The 19,695-nt window shown below is 39.5% G+C and overlaps 1 protein-coding gene across 3 annotated transcripts in view; it reads right to left on the reverse strand.

Annotated features, from left to right (window-relative positions):
- The window catches only part of ccdc134 (coiled-coil domain containing 134), a 29,031-nt gene that overhangs the window by 3,818 nt on the left and 5,518 nt on the right, over nucleotides 1-19,695 (reverse strand). Inside the window, exons 2-8 of one of the 3 annotated variants that reach the window (XM_062982887.1) lie at nucleotides 14,464-14,626; nucleotides 10,188-10,369; nucleotides 9,749-9,861; nucleotides 4,761-4,882; nucleotides 3,545-3,629; nucleotides 1,615-1,796; nucleotides 1,136-1,207 (exon numbers count right to left, since the gene is read on the reverse strand). In XM_062982887.1, the coding sequence (XP_062838957.1) occupies nucleotides 1,136-1,207; nucleotides 1,615-1,796; nucleotides 3,545-3,629; nucleotides 4,761-4,882; nucleotides 9,749-9,851 (564 nt within the window). In that variant the 5' untranslated portion in view covers nucleotides 9,852-9,861; nucleotides 10,188-10,369; nucleotides 14,464-14,626. The remainder of the gene's footprint in view (nucleotides 1-1,135; nucleotides 1,208-1,614; nucleotides 1,797-3,544; nucleotides 3,630-4,760; nucleotides 4,883-9,748; nucleotides 9,862-10,187; nucleotides 10,370-14,463; nucleotides 14,627-19,695) is intronic. The other 2 variants (XM_008110754.3, XM_008110755.3) reach the window with 2 other exon arrangements.

The raw sequence follows: 19,695 nt of genomic DNA on the forward strand, positions 1-19,695 counted from the left end.
ATTTATGCGGGGAGATGGTGGCGGGGTATAAATAAAGTTTTATTTTTTATTATTATTATTATTATTATTATTATTATTATTATTATTATTATTATTATTATTATTATTATTATTATTATTATGTATTTATGTATGTATATGCTTTGGATAGCACAGGGAAGGGTTAACACCCCTGAGGAGTTTGTTTTGCTGTATGAGTCTCTGTTCAGCAGATTTCATCTCACTTTCTGTCCCTGTGATAACTGGATTTTGAAAAAAAAATGGCTTGTTGTGGAAACAACGATTGGTGCTAAAGCTTCAGACACCTTTTCCTCATGATAACTCTTTCGGGGGTGAATTTTACTTTCCTAAGGGTAGATTTCTCTCACTTCCTGTTGCCTCAACCCAATTTGTAACTATGAGTCATTTGTAAGTTGGATGTTTGTAACTCAGGAACTGCCAGTAATCGTATTCTGTCGAACCTGTTTACAGAATCCACAGAACAAAAGCATGTGCTTCATGGGATTTACCTCCTAGTCTTAATCCAGGAACAGAATCATGTAGTTTAAGAGAGACTGGCAATTCTGCCTTGGAGCACTTCGGAAGGAAGAATACTAAACCCAGCCTTTGGGAAAAGTCTATGATATTTAATGACAGCCAAATTCTAACAACCGTTACAAGGCGTGCAATCCAAAATAAAATTATCCCAATATTTATTTGAACTGTTGGCCCATTTGGAGACACCTTGAAGTGGGAAACTTCCAAGTAAAATAATCCTACACCTCTAAACTGGCTACCTAATCTCTTGCAGTGGTCATCTTGTCTGAAGGAGCACTTGTTTAGGATGTAGCTGCAAAAATTTCCTTTGCATGTTCGCCTTTAGAGGCAACTATCTATAATATCAACTAAATAAGGAACTTATTTATCTGACTGGCTGTACAGGATCATCATATGGGAAGAAATTGTCCCCTGATTTGAAACTGAGGAACAGATGGCAAAAAAAACAACCCTGTTAATAGTAACAAAAATACTTTACAACAAGATGCTGCCTGCTTCTTTTCTTCTTTTTTACTTTTCCACATTCAAGCAAACTGCCAACTAGTAAACAGAGAAAGGGGAAAATGAGTATGATGGAATCACAGCTTTATTATCTTACTTCAGAATTATCAGTCTTAAAGGGATTTCGGTAGTCTGGAGATCTCTCACTAATTCCCAGCTCTTGGGCCATCTGCAATGGAAAACATAAGAAAATTGCAAAGGTCAATCTAATTCTTATATTCATAAACCTCTCTCCCCATTGCTAACAGCTGGTAAACTAACTTGGATTTCTGGGAGTTGTAGACAAAAACACCTGGGGACCCACAAATTGAGAACCACTGTTATATCAGGAGAAAAGTGGGATGGAAAATAAGGTAAATAAATGAATAAAATGAATACATTTATACTGAGATGCAAAACAATAACAAATAGTAATAGCAGTAGAAATTATATACATATTCTGAAATATTTGAGGCAACCTTTAGATCATTTATTTTCCCCAACCCATTCTCCTTTACCAGCAATTTCCCTGCCAATCATCCTACTCCAAAGGACAACAAAATCGAGGGAAGAAGCTAAGAAACTGTAGTGTCTTACCAGTCCTAGTACTTGTGAATGTGATCCTTGGTCAAAGACTCCAGTCTGGTTACAGAAGCTGATCCCCCAACGAATTAAGTTGTGCCAGTTGGAGTTGCGATCAAAGTAATGATGTACTATCTTGGGAAAGCGTAAAACTACATCACCAAAAAAGGCAGTGTTCTCTACCACATGGGAATATGCTATGGAGAAAAGAATCACAGTGACAAAGTTCAGGAGCCTCTCTTATTGGTTTTGCCACTATTAGAGATTAACCAATTTCTATCACTGTTGGAACAAACTTGGAACAGTAATATAAATTAATTCTCTAATCCAGTTTAACAAGTCTTCCATATTCAGCATTTGTTAAAAGAAAGGTTTTTCTTAATTTTGCTTGACAGAAAAGTAGACATGTTGGCCTTTGCCAGTGACTATGAAATAGAGAGGTTGTACTTTATTCCAAGTTCATTCATTAAGAGTAAGAGGGAACAACCCATTTACAAAGGCAATCACTGAAGGAATGCATTCACCTAAATTCCTGAGCCTCATAATTCCAGGATATAAACTGGCATCACACAAACCCTTGTGGAACCTAGATGAGCATATAATTTAATGTGACATCATTTTCCTTTGAGCTATTTAAAAAAATTGGAATCTTGGGAGTATTTTAAAAATATTGAATAAAGAAAGTTGGAAACTTATAGTCAACACCTGCATTGCAGAAAAACTATTTGAAAAGACGTTCTATCATCACAGATACTGGTGACAACAGTATTTTGGGATGTTGAGGCAAGATAGAGCTTGGCAAAGAAACTTTTGTGGATTTGTGGCCTGCAAGGTATCTAGCTCTTTTTCTAACCTTTCAAAACACGTTTGGTAGAGGAAACATGACTGCTGCTCATCCTCTACGTTTTGAGGGCCAACATCTTTTGTGAGGATAAAATATCCATGGTCACACCAGCGTCTTGAGAGAATGCCTTAACATGGAGACTAGTGTATTGAACAAAATCACTGGAATGTATCTGTCTCTAAGAGGAAAGCCAAAATTGCTTTTCTAATGGCTGAAGAGCAATGCATTTTGCTCATCAGGGTATTTTAAAAAGTAATTAGAAACAGAAGCAATCAGCCCTAAAAGGAGATATACATTTCCATAAAACATACACATTGCAATTTAGTGGAGGCTCAAAACCTGAGGTTCTGGAACTAGAAACTGAAATTCTTTAGCTCAGAATTCCAAAATTATTTTAAGCCAATTAAAAATAATAAAGGGTTTTAACATTTAGGACATCAATTAGCCTGTTTATCTCAGTATTATTATCTCAGTATTGAATTTATTTCTATATCACCTCCCGACTCACAAAGGTCCCCAAGGTAGAGAGCAAATAAAAGACACATAAAACAAAATAAAGATTTAAAAACCATTATAAACATGCATTCAAATGCTATTTAAAAACTCTTAAAAGCATTTTAAAACACTCCTAGATTCCTGTTTTGAAATAGTTAATATAACAGCAATTAAACATTGAATGCCCTGTGGAACAGCGTTGTTTTGGCACATTGCATAAAGACATTGCGCTCCAATAGGATGCATTTAACTGACCAAGAGAAAAAAATGGGGTTTCAGTCTCAATGAGCCCATATGCCTATTTAATTATACTGATCAGCCCTACAAGCGTGAACTTTCCAAACATATGCACAGGCAAAATAGTAAGATTCTGTTCCGCTTCATGTACCATATGCTATGCAGTCTCACTTGGCTGTATTCCCATCTCAGGACCTTTACAAATGTCAGAAATGATGACACAGAAGAACAGAAATGACAGAGGTGACTAAGGAAGAGTAGCCAAGATGGCAAGAGAGCTGCAGTGCCATAACGGTTCATCATTACAAACTTAATCGATAGAGAATGATGGACAGGGAAAGTGGGATTAGAAGAAGAGAGTGCTCCCACCATCCTTTAGCTTTTCATCCTGAGGAAATGGCCCATCTGGTGGAACATCTGCTGCTATAAGCACTGCCCGTGAGTCTTCAAGGACCTGTACATCATAACAGAAAACCATCTCAGGTTATTCTAGTTTCTGCCAAAGGCGTATTTTCTTCACATTCTATTGTCAGGAACAGTTTCTTTCCACCACCTCCTCTTTTACTTTGTTGAAAGTAGGGAACTACTATAGTCTACAGTCTAATGGCTTTGTAGATGGTGCTCCTACTGGAGAATTGGGCTGGAAACTTTTTAGTAACTTATGTTAGTGTCATGAGGGCTTACAGTAGCATAAATGTTATATAAGGAGGTATCCAGTATCTCCTTGTATAGTTTCTCCCTTCTGGTTGGACAACAGATGCCAGATAGCACCGAGATCAAAACAAGGCCACTGATTGGTCACAGCAATGTGCCCAGGTGCCATCCAGCTGTTACTCTGTAGCTAAAGGGGGGGAAGTACCCGTCATCCTCTAAAACTCCAGTGTATATACTCTGAAGGTAATTTACATTCCATAAGCATAAAACAAGATCTAAGCCTAGTCCTATCACCAGATATGTGGTCTAATAAATATTTACACTAGCCTTTGAAAATGCTTCACAGTATTAACTGGAAACAAAGATTGAAGTTCCTGGATCAAAGGCGCTCTATGCAGCCTTGGCAGTGGCTTGTGCATGCAGGTGTGCCATTACCTTCACATCAGGCAGTGTAAAAAGGGAGCCTGTTGCCCATAAGGTCAATAAAGAAACATCAACTCTGCATAGCTGTGATTGCCTTTTCCATGTGGTGTCAAGTCCTTGTAGCCCAGCTGGAAATCACTTATCTGATGCTGTGTTTATTTCCCTTCATTTGCTTAAACACAGACAAAGAGCAGCCCAAATAAAACACAAAGTATTAGACTGCTCCTTGAACATTCAGCCCCTGCTTTTAGATAATCTCAAGGAAAAGATAGATCTTGTACTGTTTGTGTAACGGGCAATGGGCAGGGACAAACCAGAGGATAGGGGTGCTTGTGGTGAGTGGTAGCTGTTTGATCTAGCAGCACTTTGTGTGATAGTGGGCCCCATTCTTCACCACCTCCCAAAGGACTAGTAGTTGCCAAGAGTACACCTTTCCTCTTCCAGCATTCTTTTCAGGACTACTCGACAAACTTCCAGGAATGATAATTCTCTGCCCAGTTAGGCTCACTTTGAAAAGGCCCTTGAGCATGATGTCTATGATCTTGTATTGCTGGTTCACATCATTGAGTTCAATCAGGTTCTTCAGGGCATTCATCTGGTCTTTGCGTTTCACTTCAAACAACTTCTTATCTGTGGCTTAGTCAAGGGTGCTATACACAAAAAAGCACCCCAAACCTTGCTCCAGCCCCCCTCCTCCACCCAACAAACAACCCAGATCAAAAGCCCACAGTCTAATTTTCACATCTTTCCCCTTTTGTCATGTAGTCTACTGGTGTCCACCCAAAGCAACCATTACAAGAGACTGAGTCTGTCCTAATTACAGCTTAATCTCCCTTTCTGTAAATGATATATTCCCAACTTCATGTGGATACACAAAATTGGATAATAGTGAGCCCTATTGAAATGAGCCCATCTCATCCAAAACTACACAAAGTTGCACTGGAGGACCTAGAAACTGGATATTGGTTTCGCATATATGGGGTCATAATGTATTGTCCCCACATTTCATGATAAATTCCCAGCTGCCAGAAACAGAATACAACTTAGAGAAGCATTTGTTGATCTGGGGCATTAGTACCCAACCTCAGACCCACAAACCACTGTTGGTGCATCAGTGTCCTGCAAGTCAACTGTGGGGCTGCCTTGCTTGATCAGTGAGGCCCTAAACATCAGAAGGGGAGGGATGAAATGGATGAATAAACTGCAGAGACAGAGCAAGGGAAAAGGTCACATTAGTGGAGCCATTCATTTTGTTTTGTGAAAGATATCAAGTGTAAAATGTCAGATGCAATTAGTATCATGAAAATGCTAACTGAGAGGAACAGGAATCAGTCATGGTTGGTGAGTATACTAAATACGCCTTAATATATAAATGTGTCTGTGCAAAATGGCTTTTCTATGGGATGTTTCAGAAAAGGTTTCGATAATATTGTAGTGGTCTACACTTAAAAAGGTGGGCAGGGAGCTGCTAGCTAAAGAAACAGAATTATTCTATTTGTGAATAAAAACAGAAACACAGAAAAACAAGGGAGGGGAATACCAATAATAGATTTAAACTAAGAAGTGGTAGGGAGAAAAAGGTTATAATTAATGTGTATGTATGTGTGTGTGTGTGTGTGTGTGTGTGTGTGTGTGTGTGTGTGTATATATATATATATATATATATATATATATATATATATATATATATAGTATATTTGGGTAGAAATGTGGCATATTTAGAGAGGTTACTGATCTTCAATCAGAAACTGCCTTTGAATGATAGACTACATTTTTATTTTACCTCTGCCTTGGGCCACTGACAATGGTAAACAATGGCTTTCTTCCCTCACGTATCCTTCCCAAACCCCTTAAAATCAGGTAAGGCTTTTATTGGATCAAAGCTACCCATAAGAATCACTGCTAGATGAGGATTAGGTTTTCCACAGGCTTAGAGGGAACCTTTGACCCAGCGGTGGGAACTGTACAATGTAAAGTTTCTTTATATTTTCCCTGGACCACTCCAACCCATTCCCATCATCAGGGGATGGCTTAGAAACAGAGTCAATTTCCAAAGGTCTCCAGATATAATTGTGGTTATATAGATTTGTTTTTGGTTTTTTGGGGGGTTTTTTGGGGTGGAGGTTGGGGCGGGGGTCTTCTCGTGAAAGAGATTCCAAAGAACTAAAAACCAAAAGTGAAGTTCCAGAGGTGATGTTCACAAAACTCTTGCTGCAGGGATCTAAAGATGTGGGAACTGGGGTGGGTGCCATTCCTGTCTCTTTGTGCATTTGCCTTCAATTCACCTGTGAGCCTACAGTTTTCCTTAAGTAAGGAACACTCAGACATAGTGCTCCTGTGACTCTAAAACACACTCTTCAACAAGCACCCAAAGTACAGGTTGTCATTTTCTTAGTGACTGTTGGCAGACATTTCATTCAGGCCAGCCTTCCAGAACTCCATTTCAATGTTGTTTATTTGGGTTCTCTGCTGCTGATGTTGACTTATTCAGATATTTTCATGCATTATTGATGTCTTTTAATATACATCAGCCCTTTAGAGAGATTTTTGGCTAACAGACAGGGTCAGAAATTCTTTGAATAAAATCCAAACAGGGCAAGCAGCGCATACTAAGCACCTCTACATTATTTAAAAGACAACAGTGCTATTTAGAGTCTAGTCTCAATATCTTATCCTGATATAAATAACGGGGAGTGAGAAAATAAATGGTATTGACATTTGTAAAGAAATACTTTTCATAGGAGTAGCCACAGTAGTCTGCTGCAGCAAAAATAATTAACTAAAAGACCCCTAAAAAAAATGCTTGAATGCCAATGGTACTAATTATGCCAGCAGAACCAAAGGAGGTGGCAGCCAAGGAGGACCTATGGCTCACTAGCAGGGAGCAAAGGAGGAACGTAAGCAAGGAGTGGGGCTAGAAAAAGGCTGCTGGTTCTCTGCCACATGTTTCTGAAATGCCTGGCTTCCAAAAGGAGGGGTGTCAGAGCCATGGCACTCATGGAAGGGTCACTTAGAAAACTGCCTGTTTTGTGGCACAAACCATCCCACCCAGCCTAAGAAGTCCACTTCACCAGACGCATTATGTTATGTGTGCCTCCAAGTTATTTCTAATTTATGGTTACCCAATCATGGGGTTTTCTGGGCAACCTTTAGTCAGAGGGGGTTTGCTTTTACCGTCTAAAGCTGAGACAGTGTGATTTGCCTAAGATCATCCAGTGGGTTTCCACAGCTAAGTAGGGATTTGAAGCCTGGCCTCTAGAGTCACAGTCCAACACTCAAACCACTATATGATGCTGGCTCTCTGTGTGATGTTAGACGGTGTATGAGCAGAAAACCTAACAATGTCATTAACATCTTCTACAGTCTATTCACTTGCTTGTGTATTCTAAAGTAAAGGTTTTCCCTTAACATTAAGTCTAGTCGTGTCTGACTCTGGGGGTTGGTGCTCATCTCCATTTCTAAGCTAAAGAACCGGCGTTGTCTGTAGACACCTCCAAGGTCATATGGCCGGCATGAATGCATGGAGCACTGTTACCTTTCTGCTGGAGCGGTACTGACTGATCTACTCATATTTGCATGTTTTCAAACTGCTAGGTTGGCAGAAGCTGGAGCTAACAGAGGAAGCTCATCCCGCTCCCCGGATTCAAGCTGCAAGTTCAGCAGCTCAGCGATTTAACCCACCACCAGGGGCTCTGGTGTATTCTACATAGTGAAAAAAACCAATCTCTGTACAAAGGAATTAGTCTGATTAGAAATGGCAGACTGACATTTCCCATTTAAAACAGTCATTCTGAAAGAAAATAATCTGAAAGGGTATTCACCAGAGGAGCCTTCAATCTGCAGTAAGTTTCAAAATCTTCCACCTGTAGCTCGAATCAGTATAAAGTTATCAGCAACTGCCTGTGTTAATTAGGTTACCAATACTAGGCAGTCTAAATTATCACATGTTCTGTGAATGGCTGATGTTAATAATGTACTTGTCACTGTCTATACTTTTTGCATCTGTTTCTAAGCCCTTCCCTCCCTCTGAAACCATTTGTGTACATGTATAGGTGAATCGGTGTAAGATTGCTTGCATCTGATGAAGTGGGGTCCATTATGAAAGCATATGCAATTACAACCTTTATGATTCTACAAGCCTCCATAGTTTTCCCAAGTACTAGCAATACTACAGATCATAATCAAAGGGGGAAGCAGTGGAGGGAAAAGGATAAATCAAAACAGCCTGAGTTCTTAAACAGCAGCTCTGCAAAGATGAGAGCGCATAGCCATCAAGGATGTGTATTTTTTAATATGTGAGGAAATTTTTTAGACCTTCCTGCTTCTAAAAATAAGTAGTGCTGGGTGAGTATTTTTCTGCTGCAGTGACACAAGTTGCAGCTATTACGCAGAAATACATAAAACAAGTTGTAAAGCAGCCCCACTTGGGTAGGGTCTGCAGCTGATGTCATAGACATTAACTAGGACAGGAGGGAGCAAAATTCAGTCTAACGCTATAAATCAGTGGTTCTCAACCTGTGGGTTCCCAGATATTTTGGCCTTCAACTCCCAGAAATCCTAATAGCTGGTAAACTGGCTGGGATTTCTGAGAGTTGTAGGCCAAAACACCTGGGGACCCACAGGTTGAGAACCACTGTTATAAATGTATCCAAAGTTGCATTTTTGTTCATGGGCCCTTCAGAGCTCTCCTCAATATTTCCTGTGCTTTAAAAGTGTTATTTTCCTACTCTTGAAGCCCAACGGAAGACAAAGTTATATTTTTGTCTGGTGCAGAAGAGAGGTCCTGACTCCTACAGTAGCATAAATTACTATAGGAGTCAGGACCTCCTTCATACAGCCAAAAAAAAAAAAAAAAAACCTTTAAGAAACAACCCAGAAGGGGACTCCTAGCCTTTTAGGGGTCATTTCTGAGCTTGGTCCGCAGTAGATCTTGGGATCATCTAAAGTAGCCCAGCCCTAATCTCAGATATGCCCATTTTCATTATCCCTTTTCATATAGCAATGCAAAAAAAAAAAAAAGATATACCAGTGTGGAAGTACAGCATCAGAATCATTACAAAGAATGATAGAAAGTGGGGGGAAAGGAAAGGAAATCATGTAGGATATCATTATGTGTCACAGGTATTATTCCCTCCAATCATCTAACTGAACTTGCCTAGAGATATTACAACTGCCGAAGCATTTCTTTGAGGAAAATATTTCATTCAGAAATTTCATTTAGTTCATTTCATTTTCAGTTAGTTGGTGTGAGCTGGCTATTTTATGTGTTCCTGACTTTTTACTGATGTAGCTAACATTGTTGTCTTCATTGTATTAGGACTTTTTAATACATTTCATAAATTTCTCTGTTACCATATAGCAAAAGGTAGTATACAAGTATATTTTTCCACATCTTTACAAAGCTGATTCTTCCCTGCTCTACCCCCACCACAAACTTTGCTCCCTCTCCCACTCACTCAACTTTCAACGTCAAAATCTAGGCAATGAGAAGGATACAGATTTCAAATCCCGAATCCGGATTCATCTTCTCCATGTCAGACGTGACACCTCTTGATAATATCAGTGTAAAAAGCAACGTGCAGGCCCGAAAATAATCCATCTTTTAGATCCTAGTTTGTAGAAAAAAAGGAGAAAGGAGATAGTACTGTAATTATTGCAAATTAAAATACAGAAAGAATCCCACATATTCCATAACTGCAAATAATTCCACTGGTGCACAGGTCTGTTTCATGAAGGAATCTTCCCACAACTTTTGCTTTAGCTTCCAATCTGCCTACTTCATGAGAAGGAGAGATCTGAATGCAACTGGTGATCAACTTTTAATGGTTTAGTTTCCACTGATTTTATTATCTGTAAGTTTGTAAGTGCTGCTTAACTAGCAATGTAGCTAGCTATTGCTTAGTTAGTTGGTACTAGTAGTAATGGTGGTGCTCACCGTACTGTAGTGTTGGTGAGTAGCAATGGGAGCTGCTCCCACAGGATGCTGACTTTGCCTTCCTCCCTCCTCTTTCTCCTCCTCCTGTTCCCCCACTCACTTCACAGAACTTTCTCTGGCCAACTGCTCCATGCCTTTGCAAGCAGTGGGTCAAGGTAACAGTTGAGTGGCCCAGGTCCATTCTGTCCACAGATCAAAGAGGATAAGACACTTTCATTAGAGGTTGATCTGGCCCTAGAAAAGGTTCTATATCTGAGAGACCTTATAGCAACAGGTCAGTTATGAGGTTAGTTCTCCTTGTTCTTCTCCTTCTCTCCTTCTACTGCCACCAGCCACAACCCATTACTCCCTTCGCCACTTCGGCACCAAGACACATCCACTTTGCTCTGAGGCCACCTCCATTAGACTTCCTTCGGTCTCAGATTTTCAGAAATGTCAACAACTCCAAACATGAGATACTTTATCTTTCTCTTGAACAAGGATTTTTGCTACAAGTACTTCTGTCAAAGGGTACTTTTAGTATCTTCACATATTTTAATATGCAATGTCTCTTCCTCGGTAAATTGGAAAGGAGGATGTTGACTTATTGCATAGGGAATCATGCCAATAACAGCAATTCCAAATTATTGTGCAAGCTTACAAATGGAAAGCTATGCATTTTCTTACTTGATAGAAGAAACTAAACTCTATTAAACTGCAATACCTCTTTCATGCTTGATGTTATAAAACAAGTCAGTATGCACAACATAATGCTGGAGAAAGCATTTCAAAAACATGCTTTCAAAAACATATCACTACATTGCAAACAACAAAAGTTGAAGGAGCTTTGTAGAATTAGCACAAATCTCCAGGGGACAATGTTCTGACACTTCTGATAAATACTAACGCATGTAATCCAATCAAACCCAGGGGAGAGGCATAGTTCCTAGTACCCCCTAGCCAACATAACCTGTGGCCATGCTGGCTACTGGAGTCTGCAAATTCAAGCCACAAAAGTAACTTTTCCAAACTCTGGTAATAGCTTACATATCCTTATTCCCTTCTACACAGTAGATGGGGAAAGTACTCTTTTCTAAACCCAGCAATGTAAATCAAATCAAAATTAAGGATGATATGGACATTACTCCACATCTGAAGATTTGAAAAGACTGGCAAAACTGTGTGCTCCATGGTATAAAACAGGTAATAATTTCAAGCTAGACTTTAACTAATGTTATCATCATGAACATAATAAACGGCATACCTTCACAGATGGCATTCTTATTTAAATTAATGCTAATGTAACAACAAAGAGACTAAAAAAAAGATCACAGACATCTCTGGTATGGTACATATTTTGATCCCAGACAACCCACAGTGACCAACAAATTGCTTGTAAAATGTCCACAGGTGAGAGAGGACTACAACAGCACTCTCTTGCTCTTGTTTCCTAAAGGGCTGATGTTTAGAAGGAAACTGCTTTTGATGCTAAAGGTAGTATCATTAGATTAATCTGCTAAATTTATATAGGTGGAAAATTTAATTAAACTACTTCAAATGGATTAGTTATTAACTGTGGTAGTGGAAGAAGGCACCAGTCAGGCAAAAGAACAAGCCTGCACTGATATGAGAAGACAGCTGGGCAAAGGAGCCCATAGGTGGAGCTCTTGTGGCTTATCTTTGCATTATTAAACTTTACTCAGGTAGTCTTTGTCAACTTTTTTGACTATCATCGACTGCCAATCATAGCAACTGTCTAAACAGAAATTTTGGTACTGAGCACAAGTTCAGCACTTTGAGAATCCCAGCTGTCTCCTCTCTTTTCTAAAAGGCAGTATCTTAGCTCTTGGAACAGTCAAGACAATTGACATTGCAAGGAGACAGGAAAGCCTTTGATGAAAGAAAGATGAAATGAATAAGATTTCCATGGGGGGGAGAGTTTAGCTACAGAATATAAATGATTCCCTGATAAAAATGATATGTGTCAATCATTGTTGATACTGGCTTCACACAAATGTCACTTCAAAGTAGGATGGGGGTGCAAACAAACAGGTAAGAAATATTCCACATTATGAGAGAAATGAATGAAATCTGCAAAAATTAAAGTTTCAGGTAATCTATAAGCCAAGCTGTTTTTCCCTCCCCGTTTTTATTTTCCAAAAGCTGTCCTACATAACTCTTCAGAAATTCCTAATCTGCTACTTCATCATGGTGTGGAGGTGATCCAGAGCTCTCAAATCATATGCTGCTGGAGCACAGATCTTAGAAAGCTGGAAAGGCATGAAGCATGGTGCACATGGCAGACTATATTTTGCCATCTAAGAACTGGAGCCCCCTGTGACGCAATGGGCTAAATTCTTGTGCCAGCAAGACTGCTAACCGACAGGTCAGCGCCGGCTGTTTGAATCCGGGGAGAGTGAGTGAGCTCCCTCTGTCAGCTCCAGCTCTCCGTGCAGGGACATGAGAGAAGCCTCCCATAAGGATGGTAAAACATCAAACATCCGGACGTTCCCTGGGCAACGTCCTTGCAGACGGCCAATTCTCTCACACCAGAAGGGACATGAAGTTTCTCAAATCACTCCTGACATGGGGGAAAAAGTCTGAGAACCAACCAAGCTCAGTATAGGCAGCCTTGTCATGAGACATGAGGCCATCAGATAACAAACTGGCCACAGTAGGAACATGATGGTATGAAATAGCTTTGACTATTGAATAGCTGGTAAAGTACATCAATGGAAGGTATGGGTCTTCAAAGCATGCTGTGACTCCTGAATACATTCCATCTTTACTGAGCTATTTCAGGGGTTTGTTGTACTCTTAGAGGAATTATTATTGTATTCATTTTCAAATACTTCTCCAAAGGTTGAGATTCCCGCAAGTATTACCCTCTTGCTTCCTAGTGCCCCCATTCTGGCTAAAATCCAGGTCGTTCCCACCAGCGGAACCTGCTGTTGTAATGATTAATGCAGAAAACTGTTTCCCTGTTTTTCCCAGAAGGTACAAGACATTGCTATTGCTGTTCTTGTTAATATTTTTCTATACTGTAAATAACACACTAGCTTCTGAAAAAAGGATGAATTGCTGAAAAATCATTAACAGCACCTGGACTGCATAATTATGTTTTTCCTCTTCTAAAAAAAATATAATCTTGTAGCAGAGCAGCTCTTTTACACCCTGAATATTACTGAGCTGAGACAAGGAAACCCAGCACAACTTTGCAACATCTTCACCTGGTCACTCTGTCTTGACTGTTGTCTGCTCCATTTTCTCCAGATTCCCAAATAAGAGTGACCCCCATGAATCCAGGATATCAAGGATTGCCTGGCCTTCCAGGACATGGACATTAATCAGACCTGAGCTGCTGAACACAGAAGCTTAAGAATTCAGTCCATACCCTTCCTGGCTTAAGAAACCATGTTTCCTGCCCAAGAACATAAAAGTAATAGAAACTTTCTATAAGGTACACAGTTTATGAGAAAGGCAACAAAAGAGTACCTCTGTGTTGCTTTAGCAGCAGGAAAGATTTCAGATTACATAGGAAGAATGTGACCAATCCAGAAAATATGTACCTTTTGCACTAGAAAGCAGGAAATTACAGACAGCTGTAAACATTCAAAATGCTAATTAGTCAATGCACTTTGAATTAAATATGCCTAGAATAGTGAAATTACAGATAGCTGCAATAATCCAAGAATGCTAATTAGTCCATTATATATGTCTGGAATACTGTCTAGTACTGGGCACCACAATTTATGAAGGATATTGACAATCTGGAATGTATCCAGAGGAGAGCAGCTAAAATGGTCAAAGGTCTGGAAGCAAAACCCATGAAGAGCAGTTCTGGGAACTGGGTATGCTTTACTGGAGAAAAAATGGTTAGGAGGTGACATGGTAGCCATGCTTAAATATTCGAAAGGATATCATATTGAGCAGAGAGCAAGTTGTTTTCAGCTGCTTCAAAGAGTAGGACATAGAACCATGGCAATAAAAACTGTTCAACAGTGTAAATACTCTCCTTTGGAGTGTGCTGGGGTCTCCTTCTCTGAAGATTTTTAAACAGAGGCTGAATGTACATTCGTAACGAGTGCTTTGGTTGTGTATTCCTACATGCCAGAATAGTGTTGGACTAAATAGCCCATGTGATCTTTTCTCTATTGAGAAATTGCATTAGGTACACAATTCCCATTAGACCATTGTGCAGAATCTGTTGCTCTCCAAATGTTGCTGGACATTCATATCCCTATTATCTACATATTAGATGATAATTTAATTTAAAGAAGAAAATACAGACATCTACCTGGTGAATCAAATAAAAAAATATTGAACAAGTTGTTCCGACTAATGAGATGTCCACTAAACCACATCAGGCACAGCTGTCAGTCAATGATCATCAGGAAGTTTCTTCTATGCGTCCCCTTCAGCAACATTACAAGTTTGTTCTCAGCTGAGTTGTGGTATATCTGTAACAAAAATCAAAATAGTTGAGGAGTAATGCTTTCTGTTTGTCAATACTATGTGCTCCTAAGGAAATTCCAGTTACTGAGTAATGAAACATATGGAACCAACCTATTGCATCCACAATCTGGATCTTCAAGACAAGCTTTTCTGCTGTTGAATTCCACAAATCTACAATGACAGAGTCTAGCCTCTACTATCTTTTGAAGTATGAGAAGATCAATAAGCATTGCAGATGTGGCTGAATTGGTAGACTTTATTTATTTGCGCTTTCTAAAAGTTTTTCAATGACCACAGCAATTAAAGTTAACTATCATAAAATCCTTAATAGCCATGGGATATAACTAGTTCTTAACTAATTCAAGAACAGGAAAGACAAGGTGTAAGGAAATGGACAGTTCTCACAGTGAAAAACGTAAGCACTGGAATTCTCAAATGACTCATAGAGAGTGATGAAAAATTAAACAGTCAGCAAAGATCACCAAAAGGATAGCAAAACATCAAACATCAGGGCATGCCCTGGGCAATGTCCTTGCAGATGCCCAATTCTCTCACACCAGAAGTGACTTGCAGTTTCTCAAGTTGCTCCAGACACACACACACACACACACACACACACACACACACACACACACAAAACCAAAACAAAAAACAAAGGTTTTCTCCAAACTGAATTAACAGAGAACAAGATGACACGGGAGGTTAAATATAAACAAGTCATGCCTATTGGAGCAAAAGAAATCTTAGCTTTATCAGTCCTCTGACAGTAAATCAGACTGGCAAATCAGAAAATAGATCTGAGTTATATCTCAATGACACCAGCGGAAAATGTTTCCCAAAGGTTTTTTTTTTTTTTTTGCTGTGCAATTGCCCTGCCTGATACCTGTACGTTTTAGGGGGGGCAGACATTACCTTATATTACGTGTATCCAAACTATGTTTTCTTGCTACTACAGTACTGTACTTCTTTTATTCTTTTTTTGCAAACAATTCCAATAAAAAGGGGAAAGCAGAATAGTTCCACAACTATTTTTGATGTTTACAATAAAAAATGTTTGTTTAGAAACACCTTCAGTGTGCAGTTGCAGGGGAAAACAAGTATCTATTTAGCACTGCTAATTATTATGAAGGGAACACAACATAGATAGCATCACAATAGCCTAAACCCAACTGATTGCACCTACAGTACACTCATTCAATTAATTGTTGAATGGTAAGGCAATATTTGTATAAATCACATGGATTGAATAAGTTTGGCCTAGCTGTTAGCCAAATTAATTGAATTTACGACAATGTGCATGGCTGATGTATTGAAGCCACATTTATAAAGCTATTTATAATTATGACCAATCTTTTAAAGAAAAAAATACAGATAAAATCAGGAAAATAGGCAAAGGCAAAAAAAGGCTGTAAAATTCACCTTACACAGAAAGACTATAGGCTTTTTGTTCGCATGCTTGCTTTTTAGTTTGGGAAAAAACCAACAGGAAATGAAGATGTGGTGCATGTATGTGTACCTTAAATACTCTTGTCCACCTAATCCAAGAACTCCATAGTTTTTCCTCGAAAAGAATAGTCAGAGGTGGTTTTGCCATTTCCTTCCTCTGATATTTAGGCTACAGCACCTGGTATTCATTGGGAGTCTCCCATCCAAGTATTATATACAGATGGCATAGCTTAGTTTCCAAGATTAGACAGGACCTTTAGGATATTTTTGTAAGGAGCCCCGGTGACAAAGTGCGTTAAAGCACTGAGCTGCAGACCGAAAGGTCCCAGGTTCAAGCCCCGGGAGAGGCGTGAGCGGCTGCTGTTAGCTCCAGCTCCTGCCAACCTAGCAGTTTGAAAACATGCCAACGTGAGTAGATTAATAGGTACCACTCCGGCGGGAAGGTAACGACGCTCCATGCAGTCATGCCAGCCACATGACCTTGGAGGTGTCTACAGACAACGCCGGCTCTTCGGCTAAGAAATGGAGATGAGCACCAACCCCCAGAGTCAGACATGACTGGACTTAACGTCAGGGGAAACCTTTACCTTTACCTTAGGATATTTAGGCCACACAGATTTATTAAATCATAAGGAACATTGCGCAGGAGGGATTGAAAAAGTGGAAATTTTCTTCTTTTGTGAATAACCACACAAGGACCTGATCAGAATTGAGCCCATAATATGTGGGTCAGAAATACAAACCTTTCTGCTCACTGCCTCTGTATCCTAATCCTTCCCTTTTCTGTACAAAACTTACAAAGGCAAGAATCTATTGGTGCCAATGGAGGGACATTTTAGTCTTGTTTCAGCCCAGTGGAGGGGATGAATTTATAAGGGAGACAATTAAGGAAAGATTTAATTCCCCGTCATTCCTACGTCATAGGCCCAGTCCAGATCAAGTCCCTACAAAATATATTGCAAATAAGGTAAAGTTTGGCTGCACGTTATTTAATTCAGTGAATGGCTTAAGCCTATAATGCCTGAATAATGGTGTCTCCAAAGGATTTGAATTTTTTGTAGATAATTATCTTATTAATGTAAATTTATACTGTAGTTGTAACATACTGCTTTGGCTCTTAAGAAGGAGAACATTGAGTCTATTACTGAGATTCCAAAAACAAATTCTGAAACAGATGGAGCTGGCCAGTGAGAGATCAGTTGGTCTACTGGGATCTTCGAGTCCACACTGCAAAGTGAATGTTAAGCACTGAATACATTGATGTGTATAAAAGAACATTCACAATGAGAAAATAATGGGCATTTGAAAGCCTTTCTATTCTGGGAGCAAAAACAAAGCAAAGAGGAGTGGCTGGAAACTACATTCACACAGCTGAAAGGCAGGCAGTATTAAAGCTTGAGAGGATCATCTAGTGGGGCAGGCTTACCTCTTGTATTAGCTTACACAGAACAGTACATGGTTATTTTATTTCACTATTTTGAAGAGACCTGAAAGAATGCAATGTTCTTCAGACATTCTTGTCTTATTCCGCTTAGGCCAGGAGTGACTAGGAAGGAGGACAGCTGCGGTAGACCCAGCTATCATCAGCCCCGAGCAGCAAAGCCATGCTGAGTTTATGGAGTCAATGGGTTTATAGTTAAACACATTTGAAAGGCATCAGTTTGGGGAAAACTGAGATAGGCTTATAAGCTAACTGTTAGGCCACATGCCAATTTCCAATTGACTGTTCAGTGCTTCTTAGTTGCTAGGATTCTTGCACAGAAAGACAGAACGTGTAAGGCTTTGGATTGATCTAGTAAAGTAACTCTTTAGTTCTTTTGAACATATTCATTCTCAGAATCAGTAAAATTCAGATAAGTTATGCTGTACCTTAACAATTACATTATAAAAGCAAACGTTTAGAATATTTTATTGTACATATTGTTAAATGATAAGGACTATGTTGTTTGATGAGAGTGGTTATGCAAAAGAAGTACTTGCTACTGTGAACAGAGCTAACACGAGGTTTCCTTCAACCCTCTGAAATGTCATGGGGGCTCCTATTGCCTTGGGGAATCCCAAAAGTCAAGCTGAAACTTCTGAATTGAGCTTCTCCATCTTCTGTTTCTCATTTTGTAGTCTATTTGATTTCTATATCGGTCATCAGGTGGGTGGCATCCATATACAGTTGCCTCTTTGGTTGCCTGAAGTTTGCAATTAACAAGCTGTTGGCTTTGCAAAATTAAATCAATTGCTCTCTTGCTAGGCCAAATTCTCCAACACTGTTTGGTTCTGCTCTGTTTCCTGCTTCTGCATTCCAGTCACCTCTGATTATCAACGTGTCCTATTTCTGATATGTGATCAATTTCCGCCTGCACTTCAGCACAGATTCTTTCAATTTCTTCTTCTGCCTGTGTACTTGGAACATAAACTTACAATATGATTATAGTTACAGGTTTTTCCTGAAGTAGTATTGATATTATTACATCACTCTTACACTATAAATCCTAAATGCTTTTGCTACATCTCTTTACTCTATTATTGTCATCCTGCTCCTTTTTCGATTTTCACTTCATGAGTAAAACACTGTGAAATTTTCTGATTGAAAATGTCCCATATTGACCACTCTAGCTTGCTTGCCACAAGTACTGCAATATTTATATGTTTAATTTCTCAGCATACAATGTCTAGCTTTCCTACAATTCATGCCTCTCATGCTTCCTTGTTCTTATTATGTAAGTTGAACAGTTTCATACTTGTTCTGTTGTATCTGAGCAGATAAGTAGCTGGACATCCTTTTGGTTTGAGTCCAGTTGTGTCATTTAGAAACATTATACTCCAGTCTTGCCAGTAGCTGGTTGAGTGTCTTTCAGCCTGAGAGTCTAATCTGGTCTCATTTTGGATTGTCTCAGCATAGCATTTTCATGGTAAAAGATATCCAAAAGTGGCAAACGATGCCTCTTTATTCCAGGTTACTAACTGGAGCCCTGTAAAGGGAAAGAACCACTCCCATGTTGCAGCAGCTCCACTGGCTGCCAATCAATTTCCGAGCTGAATACAAAATGCTAGTCGTTACCTATAAAGCCCTAAATGGCTCAGATCCAAGCTATTTGTCAAATCTCATCTCCCTGTATAGACCATCACGGGCACTTTGGTCAGCGGAGGAAGCCCTGCTCTCAGTCCCACCCGTCACAAGTGTGGCTGGTGGGAATGAGAGAGGGGGCCTTCTCCGGGATCGCCCCCCCCCCCCCCCGCCTCTGGAACTTCCTCCCTAAGGAAATAAAAATGGCCCCACCCTCCTCTCCTTCAAGAAATAGTTAAAGACACATCTATGCACCTTAGCGAACAGAGAGGAGGTGGATTAACATAATTGTCACCCAATACCCTGTTTCCCCGAAAATAAGACATCCCCAAAAAATAAGACCTAGCAGAGGTTTTGCTGAATTGCTAAATATAAGGCCTCCCCCAAAAGTAAGACCTAGCAAAGTTTTTGTTTGGAAGCATGCCCGGTGCCTGCCAAACAAAACACCAGAACTTGCAGGATGGGTAAATGCACATACCAGTTGTACATGGAAATAATGGTAATAATATATTAATGTTATATTATTTATATTTATATAGTAGTAACAAGAAATTATTGTCAGGAGTC

The sequence above is a fragment of the Anolis carolinensis genome, chromosome 5, assembly GCF_035594765.1.
Source record: "Anolis carolinensis isolate JA03-04 chromosome 5, rAnoCar3.1.pri, whole genome shotgun sequence".
Classification (NCBI taxonomy): domain Eukaryota; kingdom Metazoa; phylum Chordata; class Lepidosauria; order Squamata; family Dactyloidae; genus Anolis; species Anolis carolinensis.